A 13,792-nucleotide genomic window follows, 5' to 3' on the forward strand; every position below is an offset into this window, starting at 1 on the left:
AAGGCACAGAGGTTGTAAAATGCACTCTGCACTTGGGACAGTTCACGGCCCACGGCGAACCTCCATTTCCGCCTTTGCAAGGGGCTTGCTAGGAACGCGACTTGAATGATCGAGACTCCTCCGGGCCCCAGTGCTGGGGGCCAGGTTTGATTCTACCCGCTCTCCTAGGCAGGCTGGGCGGGGGAGCAGCTGGGAAGATGACGTAATGTGCTCACAGCGCGCTCCGGGGGCGACCCGCAAGCGGGGGCGGAGGGTGTTAACCCTTCCACCCCCAGCCGGTGGATGGACTAGCTTGCAGAGGCAGATCCAACTGAAAATGGAGCGGCGCCTTTAAACAAGGGGAGTAAGGTTGGGCTGAGGACCCGGAGCCTTCACTTCGCATTTGCTACGAGCCCTCGCGGGGCGGGGCCTCGCTATGCAAATCTGAGCTGCTGATCGATGACGCGCCATCACCCCACGCGCCGCTTCGCGCGCTGATTGGCCACGACGAGCCTGGTCCCATTGACAACAAACAAGGGGGCGCGCGGCCTGGAGGCGGGGCCGCAGAGGGCGCGGGTTGGGGCGGGGGAATCCCGCCCCGCCCCTCCCGCGCGGCGCAAACATGGCGGCGGCTGGCACCGGCCGGTGAGGCGGTACCGGGAGGGGGCTGTTGGGTGTCATGGGCGGTGGCGGCGGCACCGCCCCCGCGTCTCCCTGAGCGGGACGGTAGGGGGGCCTCCGCGCCGAGCCGGGCGATGGACGAGAGTGGCGAGCTGGGAGGTCTGGAGACCATGGAGACGCTCACAGAGCTGGGCGACGAGCTGACCCTGGGGGACATCGACGGTGAGTGGTAGGTGGGTGGGTGGGAGTGCGGGGGCGCGCGGGGAGGAAGGGGTTACGGCAGCGCGCGGGTGCGCGTGCGCCCACCCCCCGCAGCCCTGGCTCGCGCGGGAAGCATCGGCACGCGCGGTCGGCCCGGCGGAACCCAACCCTTCGGAGTGCTGCGGGTTTGGGTCCCCGCCCGGCCGCTCGGTTCTGCGGTGCCGCGTGTCCGGAAGCGGAGCGGGGGTCGTGGGGCCGGGGGCGCGGAGCTGGGGGCCTCGCGAGCGCCCTGCGGGAGCAGCCCGAGGAGGGCGCGCGGCCGCCGCCTCCCTCGCGCGCCTACACGCGCCGCGCCAGGTCCCGCTCTCCCGTTGCCCGCAGCTCCGCGTCGCACCTGTCACTCCCCGCCCGGCCGCGGGGGCGGCTTTGGGATTACCGAAACAGGGTCCCCAGGCTCCGCGCGCTCCTCTCTGGCCCTCCGGGGGGTGACTTGCGGCCGGGTCACTTGGCGCTCTGGGAAACTTTGGGCAGGGAGCTCCTGCGGAAGCAAGTTGCTGATGAAAGCGAGCGGTGGCGGCAGAGTATGGACGCTTCTCTCCGGGATGGAGACTCGGGCGCTCCTGCTATCGCGCTGCAGAGGGAATTGAGCAGCAAGAATTTTGAGTTGTGGCCCTTCGGGGACAGGCTGGGGAGCGGGTAGCCTTTGTTCCGGCGACCTTAACAGCGGAGTGGAAGAGCTGGTAGGAGCCCAGGGGGTTCTCTCTTGCAATGCTCTCATTTTGTGACCATGGAAACCCAAAGTTTGGAGAAGGTCAGTTACTTGCCCAAGGTCTACCAGCTGGTTATAGAGCCCAGTTCCTGAGCCAGTGTCACTATAGCAGGCTTTCATCTGACACTTGGGAGTGAGGAGTCCAATGAATAGGTTAATAATCATAATAATAACTCTCAGTAGTTGGGCTCTTCTGATAGTCCCCAAATTCTTTATATTATTTCACTTATGCCTCCCTACAATCCCATGGTAGACAGAGGCCAGATGTTTATTTGTACAAGGTCACTAACCCTAAATTGTCCAGAACCCGTGGTCTTAAGCAGTAACTCAAGTGCATTGTGCTCGTGAGTTTTATAAAGTCCTGTCATGTCCAGGATTTCACTACAGTCTTGCCCGCAGAAACGACAGCTACATCCCTGTTGTACAGATGAAGAAACTGAGGCGCAGAGAATTCTCTTCTAGGGGAAGAGATAAGTGACAGCAGTTAATTGAAAAGAATGTTTCCCATTTTGCTTCTGTAACATTTAACTCTTTGGCTTGTCCTTGCCTTCTGTTTCTGGTCATTCTGGCAGTGAGCTAAGACCCTTAATTGAAGCCCCAAGTCTTACCACAGATTTCCCCCCGAAGTGCTCCTAAATACGGAGATGTGTTAACAAATGGAGGAGAGAGGTTCTTGAACTTAAGAAGCACAGCTAACATGTTTTGAGCATGTATGTGCCAGACACTGTGTTAAGCACTCATACACATGAATGTTCTCAATCCTTAACAACAGTTTCATCAGGTAGAGACATCTGTTTTACTCCTCTCATCCCCTTTCATAGACCCTGAAACAGAGGCTCAAGGTGGTTCATTAACTTACCCAAGGTTACCCAGCCAGTAAGAAGTATGCCTAAGGCTGCCTACCAGCAAGCTCACCGGAAGAAATTCATGTGCATTTTGCCTTCTCATTCCATAACCAGTTCTTGTTTCTCTTAGTTTGTAATGTGTTCACTTATTTAATGGTCAAGTATTAACCTTTTCCCCGTAGATTTCTGAGTAAAATGTACATTCTGGAAACTAGTGCAGTGGTTCAATGGCTTCACGGGTCCCCATACCAGATTTGGGAAAAAGTGACTCTCTGCCTTCAATTGGTCAACAAGTATTCAAGTGCCAGCTGTGGTTTCTGAGCTGTAGGGAACATGAAAGATAGGAAAGAAGATTTTATGGCCTCATGGAGCCTAAGAGGAATAACAGTAAAACTGTAATGCTCAGTATAGAATGGCTTACAGTTGCTCAGAGCAATAAGTGAAAGTCAACATTGAGGGAGCTGGTCAAGGCTGGCATACCAGGAAGACCACTCCAAGGAGGTGGACTTTGACCAGGTTTTGGAGCACAAGAAGGGTTGGGCAGGCTGAAGGCCAGTGGTCTGCAGTTACAAATATTCCTGAATTCTTATGCATCCGTTCCCCCTCCAGAAGTTCAGCTCCATGAGTGCCAGGTCCTTCTGTTTCCTTCATGCTGTATTTCTAGCACTTGGAATAAGTATTTGTGGACTACCTGAATGAATCTAGTGACCTTGGGCTGGGCAGGATTCTAAGTTGTACTAGACACAGCCTTTGGGGTTGGGTTAGATCAGGGGTAACCTGCCCCGTTGTTTCCAGAGCCAGTCAGGTAAGGAAGAAGAGACCATGAGAATGAATAAATATACTCTATGTGTGTGTTGGGGGGTGGTGTGCAGTTTGCATAGCTTGCAGCCTGGGGATTTCATGTCTGCCTCCTGGAAGACCAGTTGGGCGAGATCCTTCCCTGGGCAACCTCATCTGTGCTGTAATCTATGAGTGCCCTTCAAAGATGTGAGTCCATGGAGGCCACATCCATTCATTTATTCAGCACCTGTCTTGAGTGGCTCCTGAGTACCCCTATGATGGACAGAGTGTTGAGGATAGTTTTGAACAAGACATCCACGTTCTCTTCCCTCTCAGTGAACTTAAATTCTTGAGGGAAGAAACACAAGAGGAAGAAATCACTTAAATGAATAGCTCTGGCAGGACACGTGAAGAAAATAACATGGGCTCATGTTATACAGAATGACTAGGGCAGACTAATTTAGGTGAGGGAGGCCTCTTGGCAAAGGGATCTGCCATCTCTTTTTCAAGAGGTACCCAAGTCAGGATTTTTATGTGAAATGTCCACATTTTTAAATGGTGGCTCCAAGTGGTTGGTTGTTTTTTTTTAAAGAAACATACCGTAGGCCCAACAAAGCATGATGTGTCAGTTGGTCTCCAGGGCCCCGTTCCACCGCAGGATGATCTGCTGTCCCAGGCCTCCGGTCCTCTGATGATAGAGTATCTAGGGCACTTTCTTTTATGGTGGATAGCCGCGTCATGAGAATGTGCCTCACGTGTTGTAATGAACCAGGTCTTCTGCAAAGGCAGAGAGGGGAGATATTTTTCCACTGGGATCAGGAAAGGCACAATGACAGAGGTGTCCTTCCCGTAAGACCCAAAAGGGTGGGTGGCAGAATCATGACCATCACATGGCTGCCTTAGAGACCAAGGATTACTAGTGAGTCCTTGGACCACGCGGTGTGTATAAGGCAACGGTAGAAGATAAGGTCTGAAAGGTGTGTTGGAGCCAAACTGGGGGGTCTTCATACCTGATGCACATGTTTTGTGGAATGTGGAGAGGGACCTGCTGAGGATTTTGAACTAGGGGAATGACGCATCAATCACAGGTTTTAAGAGAATTCAACTGTGGTGATGGGCAAGGAGGAGTGGAGTCAGGGAGCCCAGTTTAGGAGGGAATTGCAGCTATTCGGGTGTGAGGTGATAATACTAAGGGGGTGATGGGGTTTGGATAGGAAGTGGCCATTGTGCAAGATGGTGGACATAACAGGCTGGGGCCTCAGTGAAGGCCTTGCCCTGAAGGCAGAGTAGAGGTGGAATTCTATGATCCCATCAGGGCTTTGATCCTCCGGCATTGAGACAGTTCAGAAGCCAGCAGGAAGAGCTGGCTTGGGGGAGATGATAAACATTTGTCTTAAATGCAGTGGTTGAGGTGCTGGTGGGCGGGAGGTCATCCACTAGGAAATCAGGCCAGTTACCCAGGAAAAGGCCAAAGCTGGGGATGGAGATTGAAGAGTAGTCACTGTGGAGTTGAGGCTAGAGGTGAGAGAAGATAGAACTGGGAAGTCAGGTCAGGTGAGGAAAGTGTGATAGAAAACTGAAGGAAGGTGAACTTTTCAAGGAGTGGTTAGTGGATGTCAGGGATCATGCTGCAGAGGACAGCAGGGATGACGAGGCCATGAAAGGAGTCATGGGATTTGGCAGTTGGGAGGTCGGCCTTTGACAGAGAAGTCAAATGAAGGGGTCCAAGTCTGGATAAGCCAAAAAGAGGTCGGGAGTGAGTGGATGATGGCAAGTAGAGGCAGCTGTTTTCTTTGGAGAAGCGTCAAGAAACTTTTCAGTGAGCTGTTTTACTTTTTGTCCTTGTGGATTGGTCTGTTCTGAACACTTCACAGAAATGGAATATGTGGCCTCCTTCCCTTAGCATGGCTTTACGGTTCATCAGTGTTGCAGCAGAGTGTTCCCTTGTGTGGATACATCATGTTTTATTTGTCCATTCATCAGTTGACCAACATTTAGGCTGTTTCTACTTTTGAACTGTTATAAATGAAGCTGCTGTGAACATTTGTGGGCAGGAGTTTGTCTGGACATAGCCTTTTGTTTCTCGTGTGTAGATCCTCTACTTTTTTTTTTTATTTAAAAAAATTTTGGGGCGCCTGGGTGGCGCAGTCGGTTAAGCGTCCGACTTCAGCCAGGTCACGATCTCACGGTCCGTGAGTTCGAGCCCCGCGTCGGGCTCTGTGCTGACTGCTCAGAGCCTGGAGCCTGTTTCCGATTCTGTGTCTCCCTCTCTCTCTGCCCCTCCCCCGTTCATGCTCTGTCTGTCTCTGTCCCAAAAATAAATAAACGTTGAAAAAAAAATTTTTTTTTAAAAATTTTTTTTTGTTTTTAACATTTATTCACCTTTGAGAGACAGAGACAGAGCATGAGCAGGGGAGGGACAGAGAGAGAGGGAGATACAGAATCAGAAGCAGGCTCCAGGCTCTGAGCTGTCAGCACAGAATCCGGCGCGGGGCTTGAACCCATGAACGGCGAGACCGTGACCTGAGCCAAAGTCGGACACTTAACCGACTGAGCCACCCAGGCGCCCCAATCCTCTACATTTTTTGTTGCTGTTTGTATTTTTCCTAGGCCCTGTAATAATACCGGTTATTCACTTGCTTAACTTTCTGTGTTCTCTCAATGAATTCTGCCCTAGTTCTTGTGACAGCAACTCTCAATATGAAGTTAGCTCCTTTTACCCCCTTGTCGCTCCCTCTTTTTTGCCCCATCTGATGTTTGTCTAGCTCCGGTGTCCCGCACTTATCCTGGGATTACCTTAGTCATCACCCTGGGGAGTGATAATTGAAGCCACTGTTCCCTAGGTGGTATTTTTTCACTCATTTTGATGGAGCACGTCCTCCAGCAGCTTCTTCAGAAAGAGTACATTAGAAGTAAATTTAGGGTGGGGGCGGGGGGCCTTGTCTGTCTTACAATATCTTTGTTCTACCCTCATGTCAGTTTGATAGTTTGGATGAGTTTGGAATTTTATTTTTTTTCAACGTTTTTTTTATTTTATTTTATTTTTGGGACAGAGAGAGACAGAGCATGAACGGGGGAGGGGCAGAGAGAGAGGGAGACACAGAATCGGAAACAGGCTCCAGGCTCTGAGCAGTCAGCACAGAGCCCGACGCGGGGCTCGAACTCACGGACCGCGAGATCGTGACCTGAGCCGAAGTCGGACGCTTAACCGACTGCGCCACCCAGGCGCCCCTTTTTTTTTTTTTTTCAACGTTTTTTTTTTTTTTATTTTATTTTTGGGACAGAGAGAGACAGAGCATGAATGGGGGAGGGGCAGAGAGAGAGGGAGGAGTTTGGAATTTTAGGTTGGACCTAATTTTATATCAGAAGTTTGATGGGGCTCCTAGGTGACTCATCAGTTAAGCGTCTGTCTTCAGCTCGGTTCACGAGTTTGAGCCTCTCATCTGGCTCTCTGCTGTCAGCTCAGAGCCTGGAGGCTGCTTCAGATTCTGTCTCCCTCTCTCTCTGCCCCTCCCCACTCGCACTTGGTCAGTCTCTCTCTCCCTCTCTCTCTCTCTCTCTCTCTGTCTCTCTCTCAAAAATAAAAACATTAAAAGAAATGAAGAAAGAAAAAGTTTCAAGGCATCGCCTAATTGTCTTCTAGCTTCTGCTCATTGAGATCTGATACCAATTGATTCCCGATCCTTCATGTGCCAGCTGTTTTCTCCTCTGGAAGTTTGTAGGGTCTTGTCTTTATCCTGGGTGTTCTGAATTCCATGGCAATACACACTGATGTGACTGAACTGTCAGTCGCTGTCTCTACTTCGTGGACTCTGGTGGGGGTGGGGGTGGGGCTCACGGTGTCAGATACCCGCATTCATGCGGTCCTCCTGCTGGTAGCCCACACGGTGCCCCAGCCTGAGGAGGAACTTCCTTCCTGTTCTGGAGCCTTTGGGTGGCACTGCCTTGTCCTCGGCTGTCTTCTCCTTGTGGTCAGCTCCATCTTTGAAACAGACCCCGACACCAGCCGGCAGCGAAGGGGTACTCTGCAGAGGTGTTGTGTGAGCCCCCGGCCAGGGTGTCCGGGGTCCGCGTCTGGTGGGGAGTTTGGAGTGGCCAACCCGGTGAGCCAGGGGTGAGTGTTGGGAGGGTGTGGCCAATACCCCACTGGGAGGTGAGGAGAGGTGTGGAAACCAAACACGTTTCTCCGGTGAGTCATACTTGGGGAAACTGCTCAGTGAGTAAAGCACAGATCTACTTTTCTACCCCTGTGTATAGCTTTTTCAAGACAAACTCTGTTTTGACACTTGAGTATACATCACTGTGGTTAATGTCTGGGTTGAAAGTACAGCTGTTGCTCACAGCTTATTTATTTTCTACCCGGTTTTAGCTCCTGATCTGCTTTCATCCAGTTCCATTTCCTGGGATATAAAGTTTTCTGGGGTCGCTCGCTAGAGCCACTGAACCAGTCTCCTTGGGTTTCTCCTCCCTCCCGGGTGTGTTTGGCTTTGCCCTTGACAAACACTCTCACTCACACCCTTCGGCCTAATGTTCACTGAACAGTCTTTTCTGTTGTTCTCCTACTCAGCCCATGTATTGGCATTTTTTAAAAATATATTTTTGTATTTGTCTCCACTGGATCTCTTCTGTCCTCCATTTCAGTTTAAAAAGTTCTTAAAAAACTTTATTCAAAAAAGCGCGTTCTGATGATCAAATCGTCTGTCTGTATCTCCTGGATGCTGTCTGAGCTTGATTAACACGTGCACGAATTGTTACAACATTTTCACTGACAGGTTGCTAGATGTTGAAACAGTTGAGCTTTAATAGACGGATGATCCCGCCTAACCCCCCACCCTTTACCCCCCACCGCCCTGCACTGGCAGGCCCTTGCATATCCATGTCCCTGCAGGACAATAAATACCATTGTCCTGAACACGACGAGCAAGTCACTCTGGAGTCAGTTCATTGGTGTGTATTTCCCAAAGAGAGCTCCGCGACACAAGGGGTGACAGCTCCTTCACCCTGCCAGCCGTAGCCCTTCTAATGTTTGAAACTCTCCAGTTGCTGTAAATTACTGTGATTACTGTGGTGATTGGGACTTAACCACTTGGAAAATATCTTTATTTTTTTGAAAAGGCAATACATTCGTGTGGCAAAATTAAAAAATGTGAGAAAGGACTGTGAAGAGTCGTGTCCCTGCCCTGCTCCGATTTGCTTAGCACCCACCAGCCCCGCCTCCTCACAAGTAATTCATTCTTAAGTTTCTTTACCTTCTTCAAAACTTCCTTAATGCAAATATAAGCAGATAAGCATGGCTTTTAATATTTGCTCCCCTTTTTATCCCTACACAGATAGGGAGCATGCTACAAGCTTTGTTCTGCACCTTGCCTTTGTTGTTGTTGTGTTTTTTTTTTTTTCACTTAACTACATATATCAGAGATCTTTCTAGTCTTCAGGGCTGCATGGTTTTCCATTGCATAGATGTACTGCTGTGCTTTCATTCATCCAGTCCTTTTCTGATGGACGTTTCAGGGTGCTTCCAGTCCTACTATTAAAGACAATGCTGTGGTGACTAGCTTTGTACACTCGTCATTTTCACACACGTGTGGGTGTAAGCGCGGGAGAAAGGACCAGAAGCGGGATTGCTGGGTCGGAGTGGGGCTGGTGATGATCTCCATCACAGATGCCACAAGAGTCAAATGATGGGGAACATATAAAAGGAAGGGGCAGGAACTAACATTCTGTTCTGGCTCCACGCATTTGTGGTTTTGAGAGACCCCGTGAAACTGCTGTCCACAGAAGATGTGCCAGTGTTTGCCCGCCACGGTATATAGGAGAGCGCCTGTGCCCGTCAGCTTCCCGGCGGAGTCTAGACTCTGGTCCCTTTATTCCGCCTGACTTTGCCACACGGGTCCCAGTTTAGAGCTCACACCATCCCTTCTCCCTCCCCCCACAATATATAGACCCCTCCGTCCTGGCCTCCCAGTGCCTCACTTTTCTGTATTCAGGACCACTGGACAGTGAGTAGCGACCAGCTTTCTGGACGATCCCTTCCTCTGCCTCACATGTTCCCTTCGCTTGCCTGGGACGCTTGTGGTTCAGACTGGCTGACACCTCTGCCGCTTCCATCTCGTTTGCTTGCTCTCTCTACTTTTCAAATTGCCCCTTAATGTACAGCAGTTCCTTATTTTCGGCTCTCTGCTTTGGGGGACTTGAAAACTGGTTTCTTGTTTTAGGTGGTTCCATTGGGACTTTCTTCTCTGCCTGCGCTCTCTTTCATGTAGTTTCTTGGCGGCAGCCCTTGCCGCCCCCGAAATTTCAGTGCGTCCTCTCTGAAAAAATTTTGGGGGCTTTCCATCACTATAAGTGGTGTTCTGGAAGTTGCTTCCTTTCACCGTAATTCTCTTACGGCTACTTTTCACCCAAATCGGCGGGCATTTTAGGAAGTACCCTTTGTTAGGAATAGTTGTCTTCAATAATACCTTCCTTTGAACCTTAAGTCATTGGTGTTCCCTAGGAGAATGTGATTCATCTTTTTCTTTATTAGTTATTGACTGTCCCTGCAGTCGCCTCTATTTTTCCATCCGTCACCAGGTTTTGAAATCACTGTGTCTGCAGCACCAGCTGTGGGCCCAGCAGCGTCTAGTCAGACCTGCAGTTCAGACCTTTACCTAGGGACTGTGTTGAGCTGGGCTTTGGATACTGTGCTGGCAGGGTAAGCGAGGACCCTGCCCTCACACAGTGTGTATGGCCCTTTACCTGTGTTGTCTTCTAAAACATTGTTGCTTTAAAAAAATTTTTTTATGTTTATTTTTGAGAGAGACACACAGAGCATGAGCAGGGGAGGGGCAGAGAGAGAGAGGGAGACACAGAATCTGAAGCAGGCTCCAGGCTCTGAGCTGTCAGCACAGAGTCCGATGTGGGGCTTGAACTCACGAAGTGTGCGATTATGACCTGAGCCGAAGTCGGACACTCAACCGACTGAGCCACCCAAGCACCCCAAAATGTTGTTGCTTTTAATCCTGTCTCCTGATTTTGTGGAGTGTACAGATGAGAAACCGAGGCCCAGATCACACAACTCGTAAGTGGTAGAAAGGTGACTTCAGTCCAGACGGGTCTAACTCCAAACCCCATGTACTTTCCTTGTGTCTTGTGCCAGCCACATCTCTGTCTGATGTGGCTTCCAAGTTGCAAACACAAGATGGTGTGTGGTGGGCTAAGGCCAGAGAGACCCGGGATCCTCTGCTCAGGTACACACTTGGTGACATGTGTTTACCAAGAGGGGTCTGCTCTGTGCTAGCGCTTCAAGTGACCTTCCCTGCGTCCTGCAGCACTTCTCTGAGCCTTCGTTTCTGCTGTATGGTGGGGACTGGGGACATCTATGTCACAGGTGCTCCAAGAATTAAGGGAGACAAAGCACATAAAGGGAAGAAGGCAGGAACTGACATTCTCCTTTGACTCTATCTGAGAATGAATGAGGAAGTTCACTTTGCAAGTTGACTTTTAGGACCAAAGGGCCTCTTTTTAGAATACGGTATTTTTTCCTTTCGTAAGGGCTTTTGTAGGTGTGGTGGGCGGGACACAAAGGACTAGTCACAGAGTGCAGGGTAAAGTGTTGCACGTCTGGACCACAGTATTCAAGGGTTAAACTTGGTTGACTTGATGGAATTTTTTAAAGAGTAGCTAGATCCCAGAGCCTGGGCCTCCAGGTGAGGCTCCCTGGGGAACCTCTGTTTAGAAACTAATCCTAAACCATTGACTGGTTTGGAAACTGGAAAAGCAGAGCTCTTTCTGAATTCCTTAGGCCTTTGGAATTGCTAATGAATATGTGTCTAAATGTCCCTTGTAATCTGGCTGCTGCATCTGGCCTGTGAAACTGGTCTGTTGGGTTCAGAGTCTGGTTTGGACCAGTGATGAAATCTCGACTGCTGAACCAGATGCAGAGCTACCTAAACTGGTGTCTGCTCAGTTCAGGCCCTCTCTATCCCACAGCAAAAGGGAAATCATGCTTCTTGCTAAGTGTGAAATTGATGGTGAAGCCTTATACTTTACAAAAGTCCTTCTGATACATTTGTCTTTCTAACAGTGCTGTGAGGTAGATGCTTCCTTTTTCTTCCCATTTTGCAGATGAGACATTGAGACCGATAAAATAATTTGCCCATGATTCCCCATGCTGATGGAGTCGGGAGTTGAATTTGGGCCTTCTAACATGGGATCCCATATACTTTTCTGCCCCATGGGAATGAGGTGGGATGTGTCCTGACTCCGGAAAGCTGTCTAGGAACCCCTTCTGGTCAGAAGTTATTTTTAAAAAATTTAATACAGTTTTTAAAACGTGTTCAAACCAGTTCAGCATGAGTGAGTATCTATTATATTCCCAGCACAGCATTAGACTCTTGGGGTATTGGAGGTGAGTGAAACAGTCCCGACTTTCAGGGAGCTGGCATCTAAACAACCAGACAATACAAAGAGAAATGCAACAGAGGCCATAACAGAGAAGCAAACTCCAAGTAGTGTTTTGAGCACTAAGGAAGGGAATTAGCAGTATCTTCACAGCGACTTTGACATTTGAGCTGAGATGTGAGGGAAGAATGAACAGAACTTTACAAGGGAAAAGTGTCATGATGTTCTTTTTGACAGAGTTGGACCAAACTTGGGAGTAATTTGGCACATTCTGGGAACATGTGATTCACCGTGGGATCAAGGTTCTCAAACTGTAACGTGTCTAAGAACCCACCAGGGTGCACCTCCTGAGATCTGAGTGTGGGAAGTCTGGGATGGCGCCCAGGAGGGACACCTAACTAGTGGAAAGGTGGATCAGAGGAATTTTCTTGTGGAGGTACCTTATAAGCTGAGGTCTTCAGGCTAGATAAAGGGGCAGGAGAGAGGAGTCATATTCTAGGCCGAGGGAACAACCCTTTGGAAAGGCATTTGGGTGTGTGGGTGATTTACAGACTACAATCTTGATAACTGTGTTTGTTATCTTTCTCAAACACGGTTTTGACCCGGTCCCTCCCTCTTGTGCTTCAGTGTGCTCTGTATCAGTCTGGAGGCTGGGTGGTGAGCCGCAGAAACTGCATCTGGCTAGCCTGAACAGAAAAGGAGTTTATTGGAAGGACAGTGGTGCACGGACTGACCGGAAAGCTGCAGAGCCCGACTTGGAAAATGGGCCCGAACCAAGGGAGGCTCAGGAGCTAAGGATAACCTTAGGGTAGCGTTAGGAGCTAAGGATAGCCCAGGGGCAACAGGGTTAGGACCCCACCGCGACAGTGATCTCTGACGGGCTGCTGCTCTCCTGGGTCACTTCAGCAAGAGTCATGCTCCTGGTGCGGGTATGCATGAATCAGGCTGCCTGGTGGGAAGCCTCACCTGCCACCAAGACCACTCACGGGGGTTCTCCGAAAGGAAGAGCAGGGTGCTGATGGGAGGGTTGGGTTGAATGATGGACAAACAACGAAAGTGGCCAGTGTCCACTGCATTTTCTGTGCCTCTCCTTGCCTCCAAAATAAGATCCAATGCCTTATGGTGCCCTTAAGGCCTTTTAGAACATGACTGTAAGCCGCTCCACTTCTCTACTCTGTTGCACGTGCCCTTCAGCAGCTTGCAGGGCATTTCCTGGTGGTGTGGTGGTTTTTCTCAGCCTGTTCCCTCTGTCTGCCATGACCTTCCTTCTCTCTTAACTCCTAAAACTCTTCATCCACTGCCTGCCAGTGTGGATCAGTCCTTCCTCTGCTCGCAGACAGCCTTTCCTTTCTTTTTAAGTCTTTTTTATTCTTTAAGTAGGCTCCATGCCCAACGTGGACCTGAACTCATGATCCCGAGACCAAGAGTCAGATGCTCCACCAACTGAGCCAGCCAGGCGCCCCCTCTGACAGCCCTCTCTTTGTGAGGCACTTGTCTGTTCTTGCCCTTGTCACAGTGGATGAGAGTTGGTTGGGTTTTCCCTTTGAGATGGGAAGGTGGGGAGGGAACCACACCCCTTTGGAATCCTTGCCCTGGGCCGGGACCCATGCTAGGTGCTCAGCATCCTCCAGCCCCCAGCAACATAGCGCACAGTGTCTGTGGGTGCTGGGTGGGTGTTCATAGCACAGCTTCATAATCTGCTTTGCGAGTATTTGTTTTGTCCTTAGCCTCAGGGAGGGCAGTGAGTGGAAGGATGGGATGGTGGGTTGTTGGGGTCTTTCACCTTTGCCTGACTGGTTTTAGAAATGAACAAGGTAGGGGCGCCTGGGTGGCTCAGTCGGTTAAGCGTCCGACTTCAGCTCAGGTCACGATCTCGCGGTCCGTGAGTTCGAGCCCCGCGTCGGGCTCTGGGCTGATGGCTCAGAGCCTGGAGCCTGTTTCCGATTCTGTGTCTCCCTCTCTCTCTGCCCCTCCCCCGTTCATGCTCTGTCTCTCTCTGTCTCAAAAATAAATAAACGTTAAAAAAAAAAATTAAAAAAAAAAAAAAAAGAACTGAACAAGGTTGAGATCCCCTGCTGTGGAGACTGTGCCCCAGGAGAGTCGGGAGGGTGGTTCAGCTTGCACCTGACTTTGTTGACACTCGGTTGGTTATCTGGCACCATGAAGTGCGATGCCCTTGTCTTCTAGAACAGGACAATGCAGGATTGGTTCCTGG

At 50.2% G+C, this 13,792-nt stretch overlaps 1 protein-coding gene across 1 annotated transcript in view; it reads left to right on the forward strand.

Moving 5' to 3' along the window:
* The first annotated feature begins 572 nt into the window (after positions 1–572).
* The window catches only part of SREBF2 (sterol regulatory element binding transcription factor 2), a 59,617-nt gene continuing 46,397 nt past the window's right edge, over positions 573–13,792 (forward strand). Inside the window, 1 exon segment of the mRNA XM_047067408.1 lies at positions 573–822. Within this exon segment, the coding sequence (XP_046923364.1) occupies positions 735–822 (88 nt within the window). The 5' untranslated portion in view covers positions 573–734.

The sequence above is a fragment of the Lynx rufus genome, unplaced genomic scaffold (assembly GCF_022079265.1).
Source record: "Lynx rufus isolate CCGP_SWC_20201006 ecotype Redwood Valley unplaced genomic scaffold, mLynRuf1.p SCAF_7, whole genome shotgun sequence".
In the NCBI taxonomy this organism is placed as follows: Eukaryota; Metazoa; Chordata; class Mammalia; order Carnivora; family Felidae; genus Lynx; species Lynx rufus.